At 35.2% G+C, this 18,085-nt stretch overlaps 1 protein-coding gene across 1 annotated transcript in view; it reads left to right on the forward strand.

Annotated features, from left to right (window-relative positions):
- The window catches only part of USP6NL (USP6 N-terminal like), a 151,573-nt gene that overhangs the window by 59,154 nt on the left and 74,334 nt on the right, over positions 1–18,085 (forward strand). The window contains 2 exon segments of the mRNA XM_043968596.1: positions 6,387–6,469; positions 9,604–9,643. Coding sequence (XP_043824531.1) covers positions 6,387–6,469; positions 9,604–9,643 — 123 coding nt within the window.

Here is an 18,085-nt window from a genome sequence, read left to right on the forward strand (position 1 = left end):
ATGACATGGTGCTCCAGGAACCTGAAAGGTGAGCATGTGAGCTTTGGTAGTAACAGCTCTCACAACAATGGTAGTGGAAATTATAGCAGTAGGGAAAATGAGGTGTGAGCAGCAGATATTAACATATACTAGTGTACTAAGAGTAGGGTGTTTGTAAGTTGGAGTATGCCTGAATCACTTAAATTTTCTTCTTTAAGCTTTAAGCTAGGGAAAGAGTTCAACATCTTTGAAAGGGGAATTCTCTTATTTATGGCAATGTGCTATAATGGAAAAAGCATTGTATTTGAAGTCAGAATCTGTGTTTACCTCCTAGATCTGCTACTTATCTGTATGACATCAGGCAAATTGCTTACCCTTTCTGTGGTTCATTCATCTGTTAAAATAAGGATGTTAGAGTAGAAGATTGTTACAGCTGCTTCTAACTTTGAGTCCTATCATCCCTGTATTTGCATTGCATTCCTATTATGAAGATGACTTCTCTATAAAACTAACAACCGTTCCTTGTTTCTATTCCAACATTTGTCATGTAATATTTAAATTTTTTTTCTTGTGGGGCAATTAGGGTTAAGTGTCTTGCCCAGTATGTGTCAAATGTCTGAGGCCAGATTTGAACTCAGGTCCTCCTGAATCCAGGGCCAGTGCTTTATCCACTGTACCACCTAGCTGCCCTCTTGTCATGTAATTTTCACCCATAATGCTTTTGAAATAGGTTTAACTTTACTTTCAGTAGTTTTAGTGTTATGATATTATGTGAATAAATGTATTAGAAAAGAAATCTCAAAGTCCAACATTAATAGCCAGTTCACATTTTAAAAACTGTATTTTATCACTTCTAATTTAATGTTTAAATTTAGAAGTATAATATTATGCTGCTTCTTACACTCAACTCCTTTACTAGCTGATTACTGTCTTGAATCAGCAAATTAGTATATATCAGGCACTAAGGAGAAGTGATAAGTGGTGGGATACAAAACCAAGAGTGAATAGAATGTGTCTTCAAGGAGTATACATTATAACAGGAATATAAGTATATAAAAATTGTGAGATAATGTGAAGTACTTCATAAATTTTAAAGCACTGCATATATTCCACCAATCACTAAGCATTTATTAAGTGCCTACTATGTGCCAGGCACTATATTAATTACTAAGGATACAAAGAAAAGTGCAGTCCCAGCTGTCAAGAAGTACATAGCCTAATGGAAGAGACAGCATACAAATAACTATGTACAAACAAGCTAAATAGAGGATGATTTGAAAATAATCAACAGAAAGAAGGTACTAGAATTAAGGGATTTCTCCAGATTCTTGGAGAAAGGTGTTTTTTTGTTTTGTTTTGTTTTGTTTGCGTTTGGTTTTTTGGGTTTTTTTTGGCAGGGCAGTGAGGGTTAAGTGACTTGCCCAAAAGTGGCATTTTTAACTGGGACTTGAAGGAAGCCAGGAGACAGAGATGAAGAGAGGAAGCATTCAGGCCTAGTGGGGACAGCCAGAGAAAATGACTAGAACTAGAAGATCAGAGGTCTTGTTCATGGAACAGCATGGAGGGCATTGTTACTGAATCCAAAAGTGAAGTGCATGTAAGAAGACTGCTAGTGCGGTGGGAGTGGGTTATAAAGGGCTTTGAATGCCAAAAAGGATTTTGTATTTGAGCTTGGAGGTGAGGGGGACCCCTGGTACCTGTGCTTCAGGAAAATCACTTTGACAGCTGAGCAGAGATTTAGAGCATGCAGAACAACAACCAAAAAAGCTATTTCTGTACTCTGTGCATGGTGATGAGGGCCTGCATCATGGTGGGACAGTGTCTGGGAAAAGAAAGGGGTACTTGTGAAAAAATGTGCTGAAGGCCAAATGGAGAGGTCTTGGTAACAGATTGAATCTGGGAGATGAAGGAGAGTTGAGGATGACACCAGAGTTGTGAGCCTTCGTGACCAGGAGGAGGATGGTACCCTCAACAATTGTTGTTGTTTGTCCTTTGTTCTTGAAGAGAGAGCCATGACATCGAGGTGATGTTATGACTTGCAGTGAATTGGATTTAAGAAAGGGAAGGCTGTGGAAAGTCACCAACCTCACTCGTGTGTGTGTGTGTGTGTGTGTGTGTGTGTATACATATATATATGTATATATGTGTGTGTACATATATATATGTTTATATATATATGTATACACACACACACACTCACACACATACACATATCAGGATAACTGGAGATGGCCCCAGATATTTTTAAGGAAATGGGTTTAAGTGACTTGCCCAGGGTCACACAGCTGGTAAGTGTCTGACATTAGATTTGAACTCAGGTCCTCCCAACTTGAGGGCCAATGTTCTATCCACTGCACCACCTACCTGCCCCCCTCCAACAATAATAGGGAAATTAAGAAGAGGGGAGGGATTGGGAGGGAAGATAATACTCATTTTGAGATGTCCAGTAAGACGTTGGAGATGAGAGACTAAAAGTCTGAAGAGAGATTAGGGCTGGATAAGTAAATATGAGGATCATCAGCATAGAGATGATCATTGAATCCATGGGAGCTGATGAAATCCCCAAGTGAAATAGAATAAAGGGAAAACTGAAGAATTCCTAGCCCAGGACCCTGTGAGATACCCAAAGTATAGAGGGCATGACTGGGATCAAAATCTTACAAAGTGGTCATGTACGTAGGTGGAGAATAGAACTGGGTCTTTCGTTATGAAAACCCAGAGAAAAGGGAAAAAATGGTGGTTAATGATGTCAGAGTACATCAAGAAGGAGTGGGGGAAAAGCCATTGTATTTAATAATTAAATAACTTTGGAGAGAGCAGTTTCTGTTGAATGATGAGGTTGGAAGCCATACTTTAGAGGGTTAAGAGAGTGAGAGGAAAGGAAGTGAAGGCATCTATTGCCTTTTTCCATGACTTTAGCCACAAATGGGAGGAGAAATATGGGTTGATAGTTATTGAGGATGGATGGATCAAGTGAGGATCTTTTGAGAATGGGGAAGACATAGGCATGTTTATTGAGATAGCCAGTATATTGGAGAAATTCAAGATAAGTTAGGTAATGAAGATATTATAAGGAACAATGTCCTAAATGATACTAAGTGGAATGAGATCACTTTTGCATATAGACGTGTTTGCCTTGGCAAAAAGGGCCATGTCATTATGAAAGGTAAGGGTGAAAAGATAGTTTCAGAAGGCATCTGGGAGATGTGAGTTGAAGAGGAGGGGAAAGAGAAAACTTTCTTCTATTTTGAGGGAAAAGAAAATCTTCTATTTTTATATATCATTCAGATATGTTATTTTTTTCTACTGTCACCCTCTCTGATGTACAGTGAAGGGCCTTTGTAACCTAACCTATGCTACTATCTCTAGAGCCCTTTGTATTCTTCTCCATGTTTAATTTCTTACTGTGGTTTAAAGGCAGTTTCCTTTTATGTCTTCAATAGAAAGGAAAAGCAGCTGATTATTACATACTAAGTGTTTTAATCTTTAAACATGGAGTGAACTGTAAACATGCTGATTCTTATTTTAGACTAAATATTCTCCCTCTCCTTGCTTAACTTCTTTTCTTATAAACTCTTCTTAGGTTCAAAGCATATTGCTCAAATCACTTATTAAAGTCTGTTAATCCTGGGTGGGTTTTTTAAAATCTGAGAATAAACAATTAAGTAATGATATAGTTAGGTGGTGCAGTGGATAGAATGCTAGGCCTGGAGTTAGGAAGACTCATCTTCTCAAACTCAAATCTGATCTCAGATACCCTGGCAAGCCATTTAACCCTTTTTGCCTCAGTTTCCTCATCTGTAAAATGAGCTGGAGAAGGAATGGTAAACTATTCCACTGTTTTTGCCAAGAAAACCCCAAATAGTATCTTGAAGAGTCTAACATGACCAAAATGATAGCACGTCATCAATATTTGTCAAGAATAACAACTCTGGACTTCCCAATATTCGACATATTCCAAGACTACAGAAGAACAAATTTAGACTATGACAGATTAAGAATCATTTTTTTCAAAGTTAAGAATAGTTCCACTAAAACTGGCCATGAGGCATTACAGAAGTAATATACCTAGTTATTTTTATCTCTTCTCCATTACAGTAGTAATGCCTCATGGTGATGTGGTAGGGAGGTAATTTAGGAGTGGAGTACAAGTTTTTGCAGGCTCTCCAAAGTAGTTACCTTAGTTGATGGATAAAATGCACCCTCATCTGTGAAATCACAGTTGACTAATATATTGTAGTAACAGTATTGAAGTACAGTGTGTTGCATATGGTAGGCAGTTAATGCACAGAAATAATTAAAATAAGACAAAATTATTAAGATATTTTGCATTCTAAACCCATACCCCTCACCCATGTACCTATGCCATATCATGTGGAACAGTAGAAAGAGCCTCAAACTTTTTGAGTGAGGAGACTCAAATACTCTGATACTTAGCAGCTGTGTGACCTTGGGCAAGTCATTTAAGCTCTCTGAGTCTCATTTTCATCATCTATAAAATGGGCCTAAGCACTGCATAACTCACAGGGTTAAGAGGAAAGTACTTTATTTACCTTAAAGCATTGTATAAATGTGAATTGTTATTATGAACAGTAGGTTTTTTTCAATCTTAATAGTTTTTTTTTCTATTTACGTGTAAAGATAGTTTTCAACATTTGTTTTTATAACATTTTGAGTTCCAAATTTTTCTATCTCCCTTCCTTTCCCCCTCGCCAAGACAGAAAGAAATCTGATATAGGTTATATATGTATAATCACATTAAACATATTTCTGCATTAGTCATGTTGTGAAAGAAGAGTCAGAACAAATGGAAAAAAAAACCTCAAAAAAAAAAGTAGAAACAGTATGGTTCAATCTGCATTCAGATTCCACAGTTCTTTTTTCTGGATGTGAAGAACGTTTTCCATCATAAGTCCTTTGGAATTGTCTTGGATTATTGTATTGCTGAGAAGAGCTAAGTCTATCACAGTTGGTCATCGTACAATGTTGCTGTTACTGTGTATGTGCTCCTGGTTCTGTTCACTTCACTCAGCGTCAGTTCACTTAAGTCTTTCCAGGTTTTTCTGAAATCTGCCTGCTCATTATTTTTTTATAGCACAATAGTATTCCATTACATTCATATACCACAACTTTTTTAGCCATTCCCCAATCGATTGGTATCCCCTTGATTTCTAATTCTTTGCTACAACAAAGAGAGCTGCTACAAATATTTTTGTACATGTGGGTCCTTTTCCCTTTTGTATGATCTCTTTGAGATACAGACCTAGTAGTGGTGTTATTGGGTCAAATGATATATACATCCCCATAGCCCTTTGGGCATAGTTGCATATTGTTCTCCAGAATGGTTGGATCAGATGTACAGTAGTTTTAGTGATGACCAAAACAGTTCATCTTTTAAGTTTTTCGGAACCCTTTTAATCTAAAAAAAACTATCTACATTTTAAAAATAATTTTTACTTTTTATTATTCTAAACTTGACAAATACCAGCAAACATGAGCACTTCCATACAACAAACAACAGCAAACCCAAACTAGAAATTTAGTTAAAATTTTTAATTTTAGAAATTAATTTGGATTGCTATTTTTTTGGCCACAAACTTCCAAAGTTGCCTAACATAACAAAGCTTTTATAAAAATAACTGAATATTTTTGTATATTTAAACAAAATTTATATTTGATGAGGTTCAGTTTTATTAGCCCTCTCAATGATGCCCTGGTTTTTCTCATTTCTTTTTGTTTGTTTTGTGGGGCAATGAGGGTTAAGTGACTTGCCCAGGGTCACAGTTAGTAAGTGTCAAGTGTCTGAAGCTGGATTTGAACTCGGTCCTCCTGAATCCAGGGCTGGTGCTTTATCTACTGTGCCACCTAGCTGTCCCCTTCTTGTTTCTTAATGTAATTCTCAACAAGAGATGGATTGGCAAAATTGTTAACTGATCCTTGGTATCTTACTTCAATCAAGAGCCATGGAAATAGATTTTTTTTTAAGTTCAGAAAATTATTTTTGTAAAACAGAAGTTCTTGATGAGTAAGGTGGATTATGTTTCTTTTCTCCAGCTGTCACTGTTGTCATTGGGAGTAGTCCCTCATGTAAAATAACAAAGGCTAGAGAGTTATGGTTTCTTGAATGAATAATATTGTGTAATGAAAAGACAATTGGAAATGGAGTCAGAAAGAGCCAAAGCTAAAATCATAGCTGATAGTTATTTGCTGCATCACTCTGGCACATCATTTGACTCTCTGAGCCTTCTCATCTGTAAAATGAATATCTATTTCATATAATATTTGGCACTGCATACATCACAGGGCTGTTGTAAAGAAAGCACTATATAAAATATAAAACACTATGGAAAATATATGCTATGAAAATATCATTACATAAACATTCACTCTTTTCTCTCTTACCTTAGGGTCGTGAAGGTGCAGAAATTGAACCTTGGGAAGATGCTGATTACCTTGTTTACAAAGTCACTGACAGATTTGGCTTTTTACAGTGAGTTATGCAGATTTAACATAGCTATTTAGAAAGAATATTTTTATGCAATTATGGCAAGTATTGATTTGGCTTATTTTTAAGATAACTTGTGAAAATAATAATGTGCTGAGTAAGTTCTAAAGAGTCCTTTGTTGTACTTTTCAGTTATAAATTTCCCAGAGGTTTTAGCCTTTTTGAATGAACTGCTGTTAGGAGTTACAATATTTTATATATGTTTTCTTTTGATGAGAAAAAATTAAATGCAACTGATGAGTATTACTAATGTTTCAAAATGAAATAAACTTAGGAATATTATATTTTTTAAATTGTTATGAAAATTCATTTTACAAATAGGTGTATAAAAAGGGAGTAAATCTTGTAAAGAACTGCTTTCAACTATGTTACATTAAGGAAAAGCTAGCTAATGATTTATTATACATGTCGGGGTTCTGGTACAAAGAACTACTGCATTATTCTTAAGAAGTAAAAAATTATAGGTAAATGTGTTGGAGAGTATTTAAAGAAATTATTCCTATTCATATTCATTTGGCCATAGTGGAGTTAAGATTTGATAGAAATTTAAACATTTTTCTTTTTCTTTTAGTTTTAATTTGGGAGTTTTTTATTTTGTTTTGCTTTGTTTCTGTTAAGTATTTTGGATATTAGAGAGATAAGTGTTTTTAAATTTGGCATCTTGAAAGATGTTATTCTCTTAACACTGAAGTATGTGTTTCAGAATGTCTTACTAATACTAGAAACTGTTGTTTTGCCTTAGGCTCACTTCAGATGGTAGAGTTCACAACTCTTATTTGAATGAGACACTTGTACCAGCTTTCATTCTTTCCAACTGTATTCTTTAAATGTAGTGAATTTTCATTAATTTCCTAATGTATTACTTTAGTAGGCAGCAAAAATGAAAATAATGAAGCAAAGAAATAGATTTCAATCTAAAAATTTTAGATATTTCATTAAATTTCTTTAAATGAAGCTATTGATTTTTGTTATAATTGCTAATTTCAGGTAAAAAACAAAAACAAAAACCTTTCTCTGCAGGTGACCTCACAGACAGGATTATAGTTTGTATTTTTTTTCTACATGGTACTGTGGGGGTACTTAGAAATGCAGAACTTAATCACTTTTTCTGAAAAATTTAGATGTTGTTTCTGGACATTTCTTGGCCAAAGGACTATAAAAAGTCTGCTTGCTGTATTGGTTTATTGCCTTTCCAAATTGGTAGAGTACTCAGTGTTATGGTTTCTGATCGGAGGGAAAAGGATCTCAAGTACAGGTGTCAATAAAACAGCAAGCTTTCCCTAATTCTTTCATTTAGAAATGATCTCCCCTTGAACCTTGAATAGTTCTCTTTACATCTGTACATTTTCTATGAACTAATCTTGTTCTGTTTGGATTATCATTATTTGTATTTATGTAGCATGTATATATGTGTGTATACATATATGTGTTAAGTTATGTTTATATATATTTATCATATTCCCTTACTAAATTGTAAACTTTGTGAGGCTAGAGACTAAACTTCATATCTTCTTCAATGCCTAGAACAGTGTTCCACAAGAAAAGATATTTAATTCCTCAAGGTAATATAGTATTGCTTACTCAGGAATACTGAGGAGACATTATTTGCCTGTTGCAATGTTGTTTACTTCAGTTCTTGTTGAATTTTTGTATCCCAAATTTAAATTATCCCACAGTATAGACCAACATATGACAGTGTACGGCTAGTTTGGTTCTCCAATAAACTACAAAATGAATACTGAAGAAATGAAACCAGACTGGCCTGTTGGTAATACTTAAGTCCCTTTTTATACTGCAGAGAAATGAGGAAATTAGCCTTAGATTTATGCACCTCTCAAGGAGTTATACTTAGGGAATGGAGAGATATTGCATTTAAGTATCTAGAATGCTTGTACTTGTACACAGAATATAGTTACTCTGTATTCATTCTGCTGAACAAAAGATGAGTAGTATCTATTGAACCATAAATAATTTTTAGCTTTAACAGGTCATGAGTTAAAAGATGGGAGATGGAAAAGAGGAGGGAAAAAAGAAATTATTTCAAACTGAAATTATACCTAAAAGGAAAAATTTATCATATTAATATTTAAATTAAAAATTTCCAGCAAACAAAATGTTAGCAATTTTGTCATACATGTTTATAGAATTGTGATAGCCAACTTTAATAGATCACCTACAGTTTGTGATAAACCTTTGGAAAATCTGTCAGAAGCTAAGATAAAAATATTTATGATTCTAGGTCTTAAGAACCTTCTCTTTTGAAACTATTAGTTTAGATTTCACATAAGATTGAGATGCTAAAACTTGCAAATTTTAAGATTCTGAGTTGAAATTATGATATTATATTACTTAAGAGTTACAGAAATAGATCACCTGAGCTAATCAGAAATTACACATACTGAAATAAACAACAAAACTCTTTTTTATTACTCAGTCTAGGATATTCAGATCATTGAATGAGATTTGAAGTTTTCTTTCCAACTCTTATAATGTTTATCCTCTCTAATAAATTTATTATAAACATTTATTGCTTGACCTAAAGCAGAGGTTCTTAACTTTTTGTGTATCATGAACTCCTTTGGTATTCTGGCAAAGCTGGTGGATAATGTTTTTAAATACATAAAATAAAATATGTAAGATTACAAAGGAGACCAATTCTTAGAAATATAGGTATCAAAATATGTCTTAAAACTACTTCATGATCGCGGGAGTAGTCACTTTATAAATATGATCTTGATTTTTCTCTTATCTCCATCCCTAATCCTGCTTCTCAACCTCCCCCCCCCCAAAGAAAAATTAACATAAATAAAACATTTAAGTAGAACCACTTTTTTAAAAGTCTATGGGCCCCAGAGGAAGAATGACTAAAAAGGACAATGTGTAGTGGTTGTTGTTATGGAAGAAAATGATCACCTCTACTAAATCAGTCAATCAACAAACTTTTATTCTGTACCTTTTTTTGTGCCAGACACATAGAATACAATGGACATATATGTTATTCCTGGTTATAATAACAGTAGCTGTGAATTGCTTTTATATCTGAAGGTGTGCAATTATAAGAAATATGATGATATTCTTGAACATAAAGTTGTATCTCATTAATACTTTCCCTCCCACAGTGAAGAGGAGCTTCCATACCACAATGCAGCAATGGAAAAAGTAAGTTATACTCTACATTTATTTGTAGTTTTATTTTACACCTTTTGTTAGGAAACATTTCTTTATAATGCATAAAGTAATCAAATCCCTCACACAGAATTTAAAGGCATCTTTGATATTGGAAGTTTCAAAGATAATAGCACTTAACCTTGATTATATCTCCTATGAATTAAATTTGAGGTGAGCAGTCCTTAAAAGATACTGTAAGAATTGGGAGAGGATCAGACAAGAGTTCTGATTTTAGCAGAAAATAGGAAAGTTAGTAGAAAGAATCATCTTTAATTTCAGACCTATAGTATAACCTTGAGGTTTAGCTAAAGTTGGGCTTGCACTTATATATGTAGATGTGTAGATATGTAGAAATAGTGTAAATAATATATAGGTAGGTACACATGCATCAGATACATGATCTGTTCATTGATTCAACAATTATTAAAGTCTGAGAAGAACACTGGGTCAGGCACTGCAAAAGAAAGACAAAATTTAGATCAGAACTGGCCCTTGTTCCTACTCACTGATTCATTCAACAAATACTAAGTATTAACTGTGCTCTAGGTGCTATACTGAATGGTGAAGATATCGAAACAAAAATATACAGATTACAGGCTAGTGGGAGATAAAAACACAAAAACAAACTGTAAGATACAGTATTACCTAAGGACACTGGGACATACAAAACAAAGTGACATATGACACCAAAGAAGAAAGGTCATTAGCAACAGGGGTGAATCAAAGAAGGCAAAAATGGCACATCTGCCATTTTAAGAGCAACTTTGAAGGATGTATAGGAATTCAGAGGTAAAGAGACAGAACAAGAGAACATTAAATACACAACTCTATAGATTTGCAGTTAGTTTAGCAGGTTGTTTCTGTGATTTCTTGGTGTTTGGGGGGTTTTTTTTTGTTTTTTTTTTGTTTTGGGGTATTTCAACCCCTATAGTTATTACCTATTGGTTCTTCAGAGGGATATAAATGGATTATTTTGGGGGGCTTTGGATATCTACCTTGGAACAGATACTTTACAGGGAGGGTGTGGGTATAGTAGTCATTTATTACTTTAGTTTTTCCTCCTCTAAGACAGACCATGAGGTCATAGTAATTGCTGTAGGATATCCCTATTGTTTAGATGAGCATATAAGATTTATTTGTGGGAAATGAGCAAAATCCTACCCTAGTCCTATAACTTCTCCTTCTGTCTCCTAGAAGAGTAGCTTGGAGTAGCATCATTAAAATTCCATATTCATGAAGTACTTTTTTGCTGTTGGAATCATTTTAAGATGTTCTGTGTTTTCACAGCCAAATGACTGATTTCTAAAGACTTTAAAGTAAATGGCAATTGATTCCCCAAACTGGATATTGACTTGGTATATATTGCATGGAACAATAGATGAAGAGTCTCATTTCCTGAGTTCCAGGCTTAGCAGTGCCACTCACTAGCTATGTGATCTTGGTCATTTTGAGGGCTCTTTTTTCTTATTCAAAAAATGTGAGAAAAAAGATGCCAGAAACTTATTCTAACTTCATAACACATTGAACTAATATATGTTAAGCACCTACTCTGTGCAAAACATTATTCATGATGCTCAGAGAGTTACATAGCTCTCAGATTCTATGGTGTGTGTGTGTGTACACATACATATTTTACATTTTATAAATTATTTTTAATAGATTCCCATTAAACATTAAATATGAAATTGCTTGAGTTTTCCTGGGTTCTGTTTTTGAGTCTTATAAAATGGAATATATTATACTGTTTTAAAAATTACTGACATTTTACTCCTATAGTAGTTCAGATAACTGAATCGACATGAATTTTTAAAAGAGAGTGATATGGGGAACGAAGAATTATTCTTTATAATGGTAAACAAAATATATATAGTAAAATGATTTGTAGCGATAATACCATTTTCTCACGTGGATTAGACTAAGCCAATTTTTTCATACTGTGAAGGGATATAAAAACATGTCTATGAATTCTGTCAAAAGTAGACCCTTGCCCAGTCCCTGAAAACTTAGCATACAGATTTGAAGTTATCTTCTCAATTTCTAATAGTTCTCTGTTATTGAATAAGGGGAGACTATCACTTATTTGGACAAGCTTATGGACCCCGAACAACTAGTAGTAGTTTTGGGATTAGAAGTAGTAATTTGAATGTATTATTAAAGGAATTTAGATTATATTGCCAATTGACTTTGGTAAGATGTGAGGTACAGAAAGCCTTCCTTACTCTTATTTGTATCACAGTCATGTCTCATTTTCTGCTTTTTCTTTATTCTAGTTACTGTCTACCATCTATTCTCTCCCTTTAAGAGAGAATTTCCCTTTGCTGCTGAAATGAGCTCTTGTTCATTTAGTTTTTGATGGACAGCTCTTTTGGTGAATGTTTTTAAACCGATTTTCGTTTTTGACTCCAGTGCTCTGAGTAGTGGAAAGTATTTAATTAGGGGTAAGAGTAGAACCTCTACAAATTGACAGATGGGAACTTAATAAGAGTGTGGTGATAGAAGTGTAGGCTGTTAAATTCATTTTTGTTGCTGAGCATCAGTTTTATATGAAATTCTACATTTAATATTTAGGTAAAATGAACTTCTCTCTATGCAGCTAATTTGGGGAAAGGGACTTAATCCTGGAGACTGGGGCCAAACAGGATATGAAATGAAAAGAATCTTTTCTTCTCATCTTCTTGACTTTCTCCTGGCTGATGTAGGTTGTTATAGCAGTTGGAGGAGTATTGCTTTAACTTGGTTCAAAGACAGTGTCCGCATTCCTAGGAAGGGGGAAATAAAACCAGTATTCAAAAGGTTTGTTAAAGTTAGCAGTAAAACTTTATATAACTTACTCATGGAAACATCAAGTATTTGAAAATTGCTGATCAGTTTTGAAAAGTGACCATAGGTATGTATCTATCTCTGTGTGTAAACAAATATACACATGCAGAGGAACTCTTCAAATTTATGTGGAAGTCAAACTTTCTTCAACAACAGCTATCCAGAATATTGCTGTGATGGAATGAATAGATGAAAACCCATTTATTAAACACTTAGTATATTGTAAGCACGTGCCAAGTATTGGTAACACAAGTAAAAAACAGTGACAGCCCCTGCCTTCAAGGAACTTACATTCTGTTGGGGAAGACTGTACATATAAGGGACTGGAGGCCAGGGAGGAGGACTTTTGTAAGGAAAAAGTTGGTAAATGGCTCCATAGTAGATTGGTCAGAACAGAGGCATAGTTGATTTAATCTGGTTCCAGAATTAGGAGTTAAGAGAGGAAAACAATACCAAAGGCTTCAAGGTAATGATGTCAAAGAGATAGCTTTGGGGAGTATGAAGTGAAGTGAAGCATAATTGAGGCCTACTTAAGTAGTGGGCCAGACAGTCACCATTCAGGAAAGTGGGTCCCAGAAATGGTGTTTCAGAGATGAGAAGGTTAAAACCTCCAGGGCATTGTCTCCTGAACCCAGAAGTAAGCAAAAAAGCCCTCTGATCAGCTGAGGTAGCCCTCACAAAGCCAATATACTAAAAAGTCACGCATATTAATTGTGAGAGAAATTTTTCAGGTCTTCATTAGTAATCTTACTTTAAATACACAGTTCTAATGCACATGATTAGTTGTTTTCTAACCCATAGGAGATTGAAAATAAGCTTAAAAAAGAGAAGGCCTAAGTTTATATATTAAAAAATAAGATCAGTCATACAATGAAGTAGTGATAGAGCCACTAGATCCAATGCATAAGAATAAATGCATTGAGCCTGAAGTAGTGGAGTGGGGTTGGATTATTTCTGTGGATTTTTCTAACCCCTATGATTTTAAGCAGTGCTGCTGTATTTAGGGAAGTCACCATCTGATAAATTTGACAACTATCTTTAACTTTGATAAAACCAATGGAAGTTGTAGCCTTTATAAATATTGCTAATATGTATTAACTTTCCAAAATATGTTGGAGGTAGAACAACATGTTAAAATGGGAAAAGTGGTATATTTAGAGTTATAGAACTTGGGTTTGAATTATGGCCTAGTTCTCTAGAAAAAGTAGGATCTTATTAAGTTACAAAGCTTCCCTAAGCCTCAACTTCCTCCTTCCTATGTGGGCTTTTGACTTACTATGATGAGTCCATAGCATTTAAGATGAAATACTCCACCTCCTGCCAGAAAGGATAGACTTTAAAAAAAATTAAACCATAGAGTTTATTTTTTTCAATTTTAAATATTCTTATTTAAAGCTTTGAATTCTTAATTCTGTCACTTCCCTCCCCGAAGCGGTAAGCAATCAAATCTAGGTTATACATGTGCAATTTTGTAAAATATTTCCATGTTAGTCATTTTGTACAAGAAGACTCAAAAGAAAAAAAAAAGAAAGTGAAAATAGCATGCTTCAGCCTGTTTTCAGACAATATTAGTTCTTTCTCTGGAGGTGGATAGTATGCCTCATTAGTCCTTTGGGATTGTCTTGGATCATTATTTTGCTGAGAATAACCCAGTTATTCACAGTTCTTCAAGATGGACTTTTAATGGCAGAATGAGACAGGTTTTTGAACATGGCCAATGTAGGAATGTATTTTGTTCAACTATGCATATTTGTTATGGGGGTTCTCTTTTCCCCTTTTTATTTTTAATTGTTCAGTTGGAAGTGGAAAAGTGAGAGGGAAAGATAATAATTTTTTGTAAAATAAATTAATATTTCAAGATTCCTTGTAGGTCTAAAATAGTATGATTCTACACTCTATCCAAGGGAGGGAATATAATGGCTTAGAGTGCCAAAATGAGAATCTAAAAATCTAGTTATTAGTTATGACTTTAATATGATATGAGGTACTATAAAAAATGATGAGCAGAATACTATCAGAAAAACCTGGAAAGACCTACATGAGCTAATCCAAAGTGAAATGTACTGTATACAAAATAACAGCAATATTGTAAGATGATGATCTGCTGTGAATGACTTGGTTATTTTCAGCAATGCAATGATCAGAGACAACTCTGAAGGACTTACAAAAAATGTAATCCATCTACAGAGAAAGAACTGATGATGTCTGAATACACATTGAAGCATAATTTTTTTTTGTTAATTCCTTTATCTGTTTGTGTATGTTTTCTTTCACAACCTGGCTAATGTGGAAATGTTTTGTGTGACTGCTCTATGTATAACTTATATTGAATGGCTTGAGTTCTTGGGGTGGAGAGGGAGGGAGGGAGAGAATTTGGAACACAGTTTTAGAAAATTTATGTCAAAATTTGTTTCTACAGGTATTTGGGAAAGTAAAAATTCTAAAATAATAAAAATATGATATGATGTAAATAACACTGGTTTAGGATTCCAAGGATATATATTCCAATTCTTATGTAATTCAATTCAATAAATATATACTAGGTGCTTACTATGTGCCAGACACTGTGCTGTGGATACAAATAAGAAAAAGACAATTCCTGTCCTCAAGGAACTTCCAGTCTAATGGGGAAGACAGCACATAAAAGGAAGCTGGAAAGGAAGGCAGATAAGGACTAAAGTGTGTATCTTGTTCTGTGGAACTGTAGGTGAAAAGTGCAGTGAGCTTCAAAATTCAAGTTCTGCCCTCTATAAAGGAAAGCTTTGGGAGAAATTTAGTGCTCCACCCTCCAGCCCTCCAATCAGAGGAGAAAGGGGACTGAAGGAATTGGGAGGTGCTAAGTATTCAAAGTTGAGTTAAACATCTCTGTAAGATTTCTGGTGATCAGCTTGTGGGGAGGAGTCTCTTAATCTATGGAGTTCAGCCCAATCAGAACTGCAGGTGGAAAATAGAATAACATGAATTTAAGCCCCTTCACTACTTCCTACTTTCCAGTCATTTACCAATTTCCTTGCTATCTAGACTGGAGACCACGTCTCCATACCGCTCTCCATTTCTGCCATCATAATCAAATCCACTGTACTATTGATCTTGGTGTCAGTCTCTTCCCTTATTGCACCACTCACCATTCCTTTAATCTTATCAACCAAAATGTTCCTCTCTGACCCCCATTCCTCTGTGTGTGTTGACTCCTTCTATTAGAAGGTAACCTCCATGAGGGGGTTGCTTTTGTATTTGTATCCTTAGTACTTAGCACAGTGTTAGGTACATTGTAAACACATGGCTTTTTTTTTTATTCATTCATTCATTCATTCATGCTAGTTACCCTCTTCTGAAAACTTAATTTATCAGTGCTCTCTTAAAATATGTGACCCTGAACTGAATGTCATGTCTCTTTTTCTGCAGCCCAAGATTGTATCAACTTCCATACCACACTTGTCAGAAATAAATCCAGTATTTCTACATCTTTATCAACAAAACACATAAATGTAATAATTTTCACCTTTATTTAAGTCCAGGGGCATGGATTCTAATTTCAATTTGGCTGTACTTAAGCTATTTAAAATTCATCAGTCCAAGTATCTCAATCTCGTTGGGCTTCAGTTTCTCATTCGAGAATATTTTAATGATTGCTATCATCGTCATAACTGAGTTGGACAAGATAATCTCTAGGGCTTCTTCCAGCTATATGTAAGGAATAAAAAGAACTTAGAAATGCCTGTGAGATAAATACCTGAGTCAAATTAAATTTGCAGCTTACTCCAATCCTTGGAGCTGTTTAGGAAAAAACTGCTGTCTAGCCATGTCTCCCTGTTATCCTTATTATTTCTTTGAACTCCTTGAAATGTTCTCATCCCAAATTTAGGGCATATATCAGGCTTTTCCCATATTACCTCTCCTTTCACAAAATTTAAAATTGAGTATTAACAGACATTTCTTGCTTTACTTAAATCTACATTATGCAAATTTGACTTTATATAAAGAATTCTGAAAGAAATCCACATTCCAAAAAAGCCTTCTGTTCTTGCCCCTTTGCCCTTGCTTCCCCCCCCCCAACCTCTCCCAAGTAAAAGCAGAAAGGATGCACACAGAGAGACCCCTTGCGGATAGGGGCATGGCTTGTCACCTCTGGGGCTGCTTTACCCACCCACCCATGTGTCTGGCCCCTGCATGTTTGTCTTCTGTCCATCTGTGCTCATGTACCAAATGTCTGCTCCCAGCCCCCATGTGTCAGCCATCCTCTCCTGTATGTGTCTGACCCCCACATGTCTGTCCCACTGTGTGTTCTTCCTCTTGACTCCAGCCAAGCCCCGACATGACTGCCCCTTGCCCCTGTGTGATCTTCTTCCTGCTCTCACTTTTCTATCCCCAGCACCCATGTGTCCTGAAAATATGTGTTGGTCGTTTCTGCAGGTAGTTCACATTACATAAGAATCACTTCAAATGGAGGTCTACAGAAAAGTCCAGAAAGCAAGAAGTGTCTGTATTTATCCCATCAGGGTCCTCATCATCCTCAGCAAGCAGTGTCTCATTGTTGGTGATAATCACATCCAGAAGAGAATTTCTCTTCCTGGCTCCTTGACTTTTTTGAAAGATGAAATTAACATTAGTGCAAATCAATCAATTACTTCTTTTGGCAGGGAGAAATCTAGCATATGTCTGTATGATTAGTATCCTCCATCATTAGCATGCCTCTCTGCCAAATTTGTAATCTTTCTGAACTCCTTCCTCATCTGTTTATTTTTGTATAGGTGGTCTACATATACTCTGATGAAACTTTGCTTCACTTTCTTCCTTTGTTTTCCTTCATCATAATCCTTTGTATCAAAGAGCAGTATGGAGGATGTTTGGAAGAAGGGAGAGACTGGGAGGAAAGGCATCAGTTAGAGTAGACTGTTATATTGATCAGTTGAGAGCATAATGCCTATGCTTAACATAGGCAAATGGCAGTTTTAGGAGAGAGAGAATGTGACAGATATTGCGCAGTTATAATCAACAAGACCTAATTATGGAATGGATGGGTAAAGGGGCATTGTGGAAGAGGTACAACTCAGAGATGATGTTAAGGTTATGAGCCTGGGTGACTAGAGAGATGATGGTACACTCAACAAAACAGGTAATTTGGAAAACGGAAAGGTTTGTGGGGAAGCTAAGTTCAGTTTTTGACATTTTTATTTTAAGGTGCCTCTTAGACTTGTTGATGAAGACATTAATCAGACTATTGGTGATGTGGGACTGGAATTTAAGAGAAAGATAAGGGCTAGATAAATAGATTTGGAATTAATTTACATAGAAATTAAAATTGATCCTGTGTGAGGCTGAGATAACCAGGAGTGAAAATGTAAAGTGAAGAAAAGTCCCCAAGATAGAGCACTAGTAGACATAGTACTCAGGTGGTTACAGGAGGAAGGAGCATTAAACCAGTAGCAAGCAAAATATCACAGAAGCATCTAGGAGAACTAGGAGAAAATGTCTAGAAGGGGTTGGAGTAGTCGTCTATATTAAAAGCTGCAGAAAGATCAAGTAGGAGGAAAACTGGGAAAAAGGCCATCTAATTTAGTGATTGACATCACTGAAATTTCCCGAGAGCAATTTCAATAGAGTTCTTGGCTT

The sequence above is a fragment of the Dromiciops gliroides genome, chromosome 5 (assembly GCF_019393635.1).
Source record: "Dromiciops gliroides isolate mDroGli1 chromosome 5, mDroGli1.pri, whole genome shotgun sequence".
Taxonomy (NCBI): Eukaryota; Metazoa; Chordata; class Mammalia; order Microbiotheria; family Microbiotheriidae; genus Dromiciops; species Dromiciops gliroides.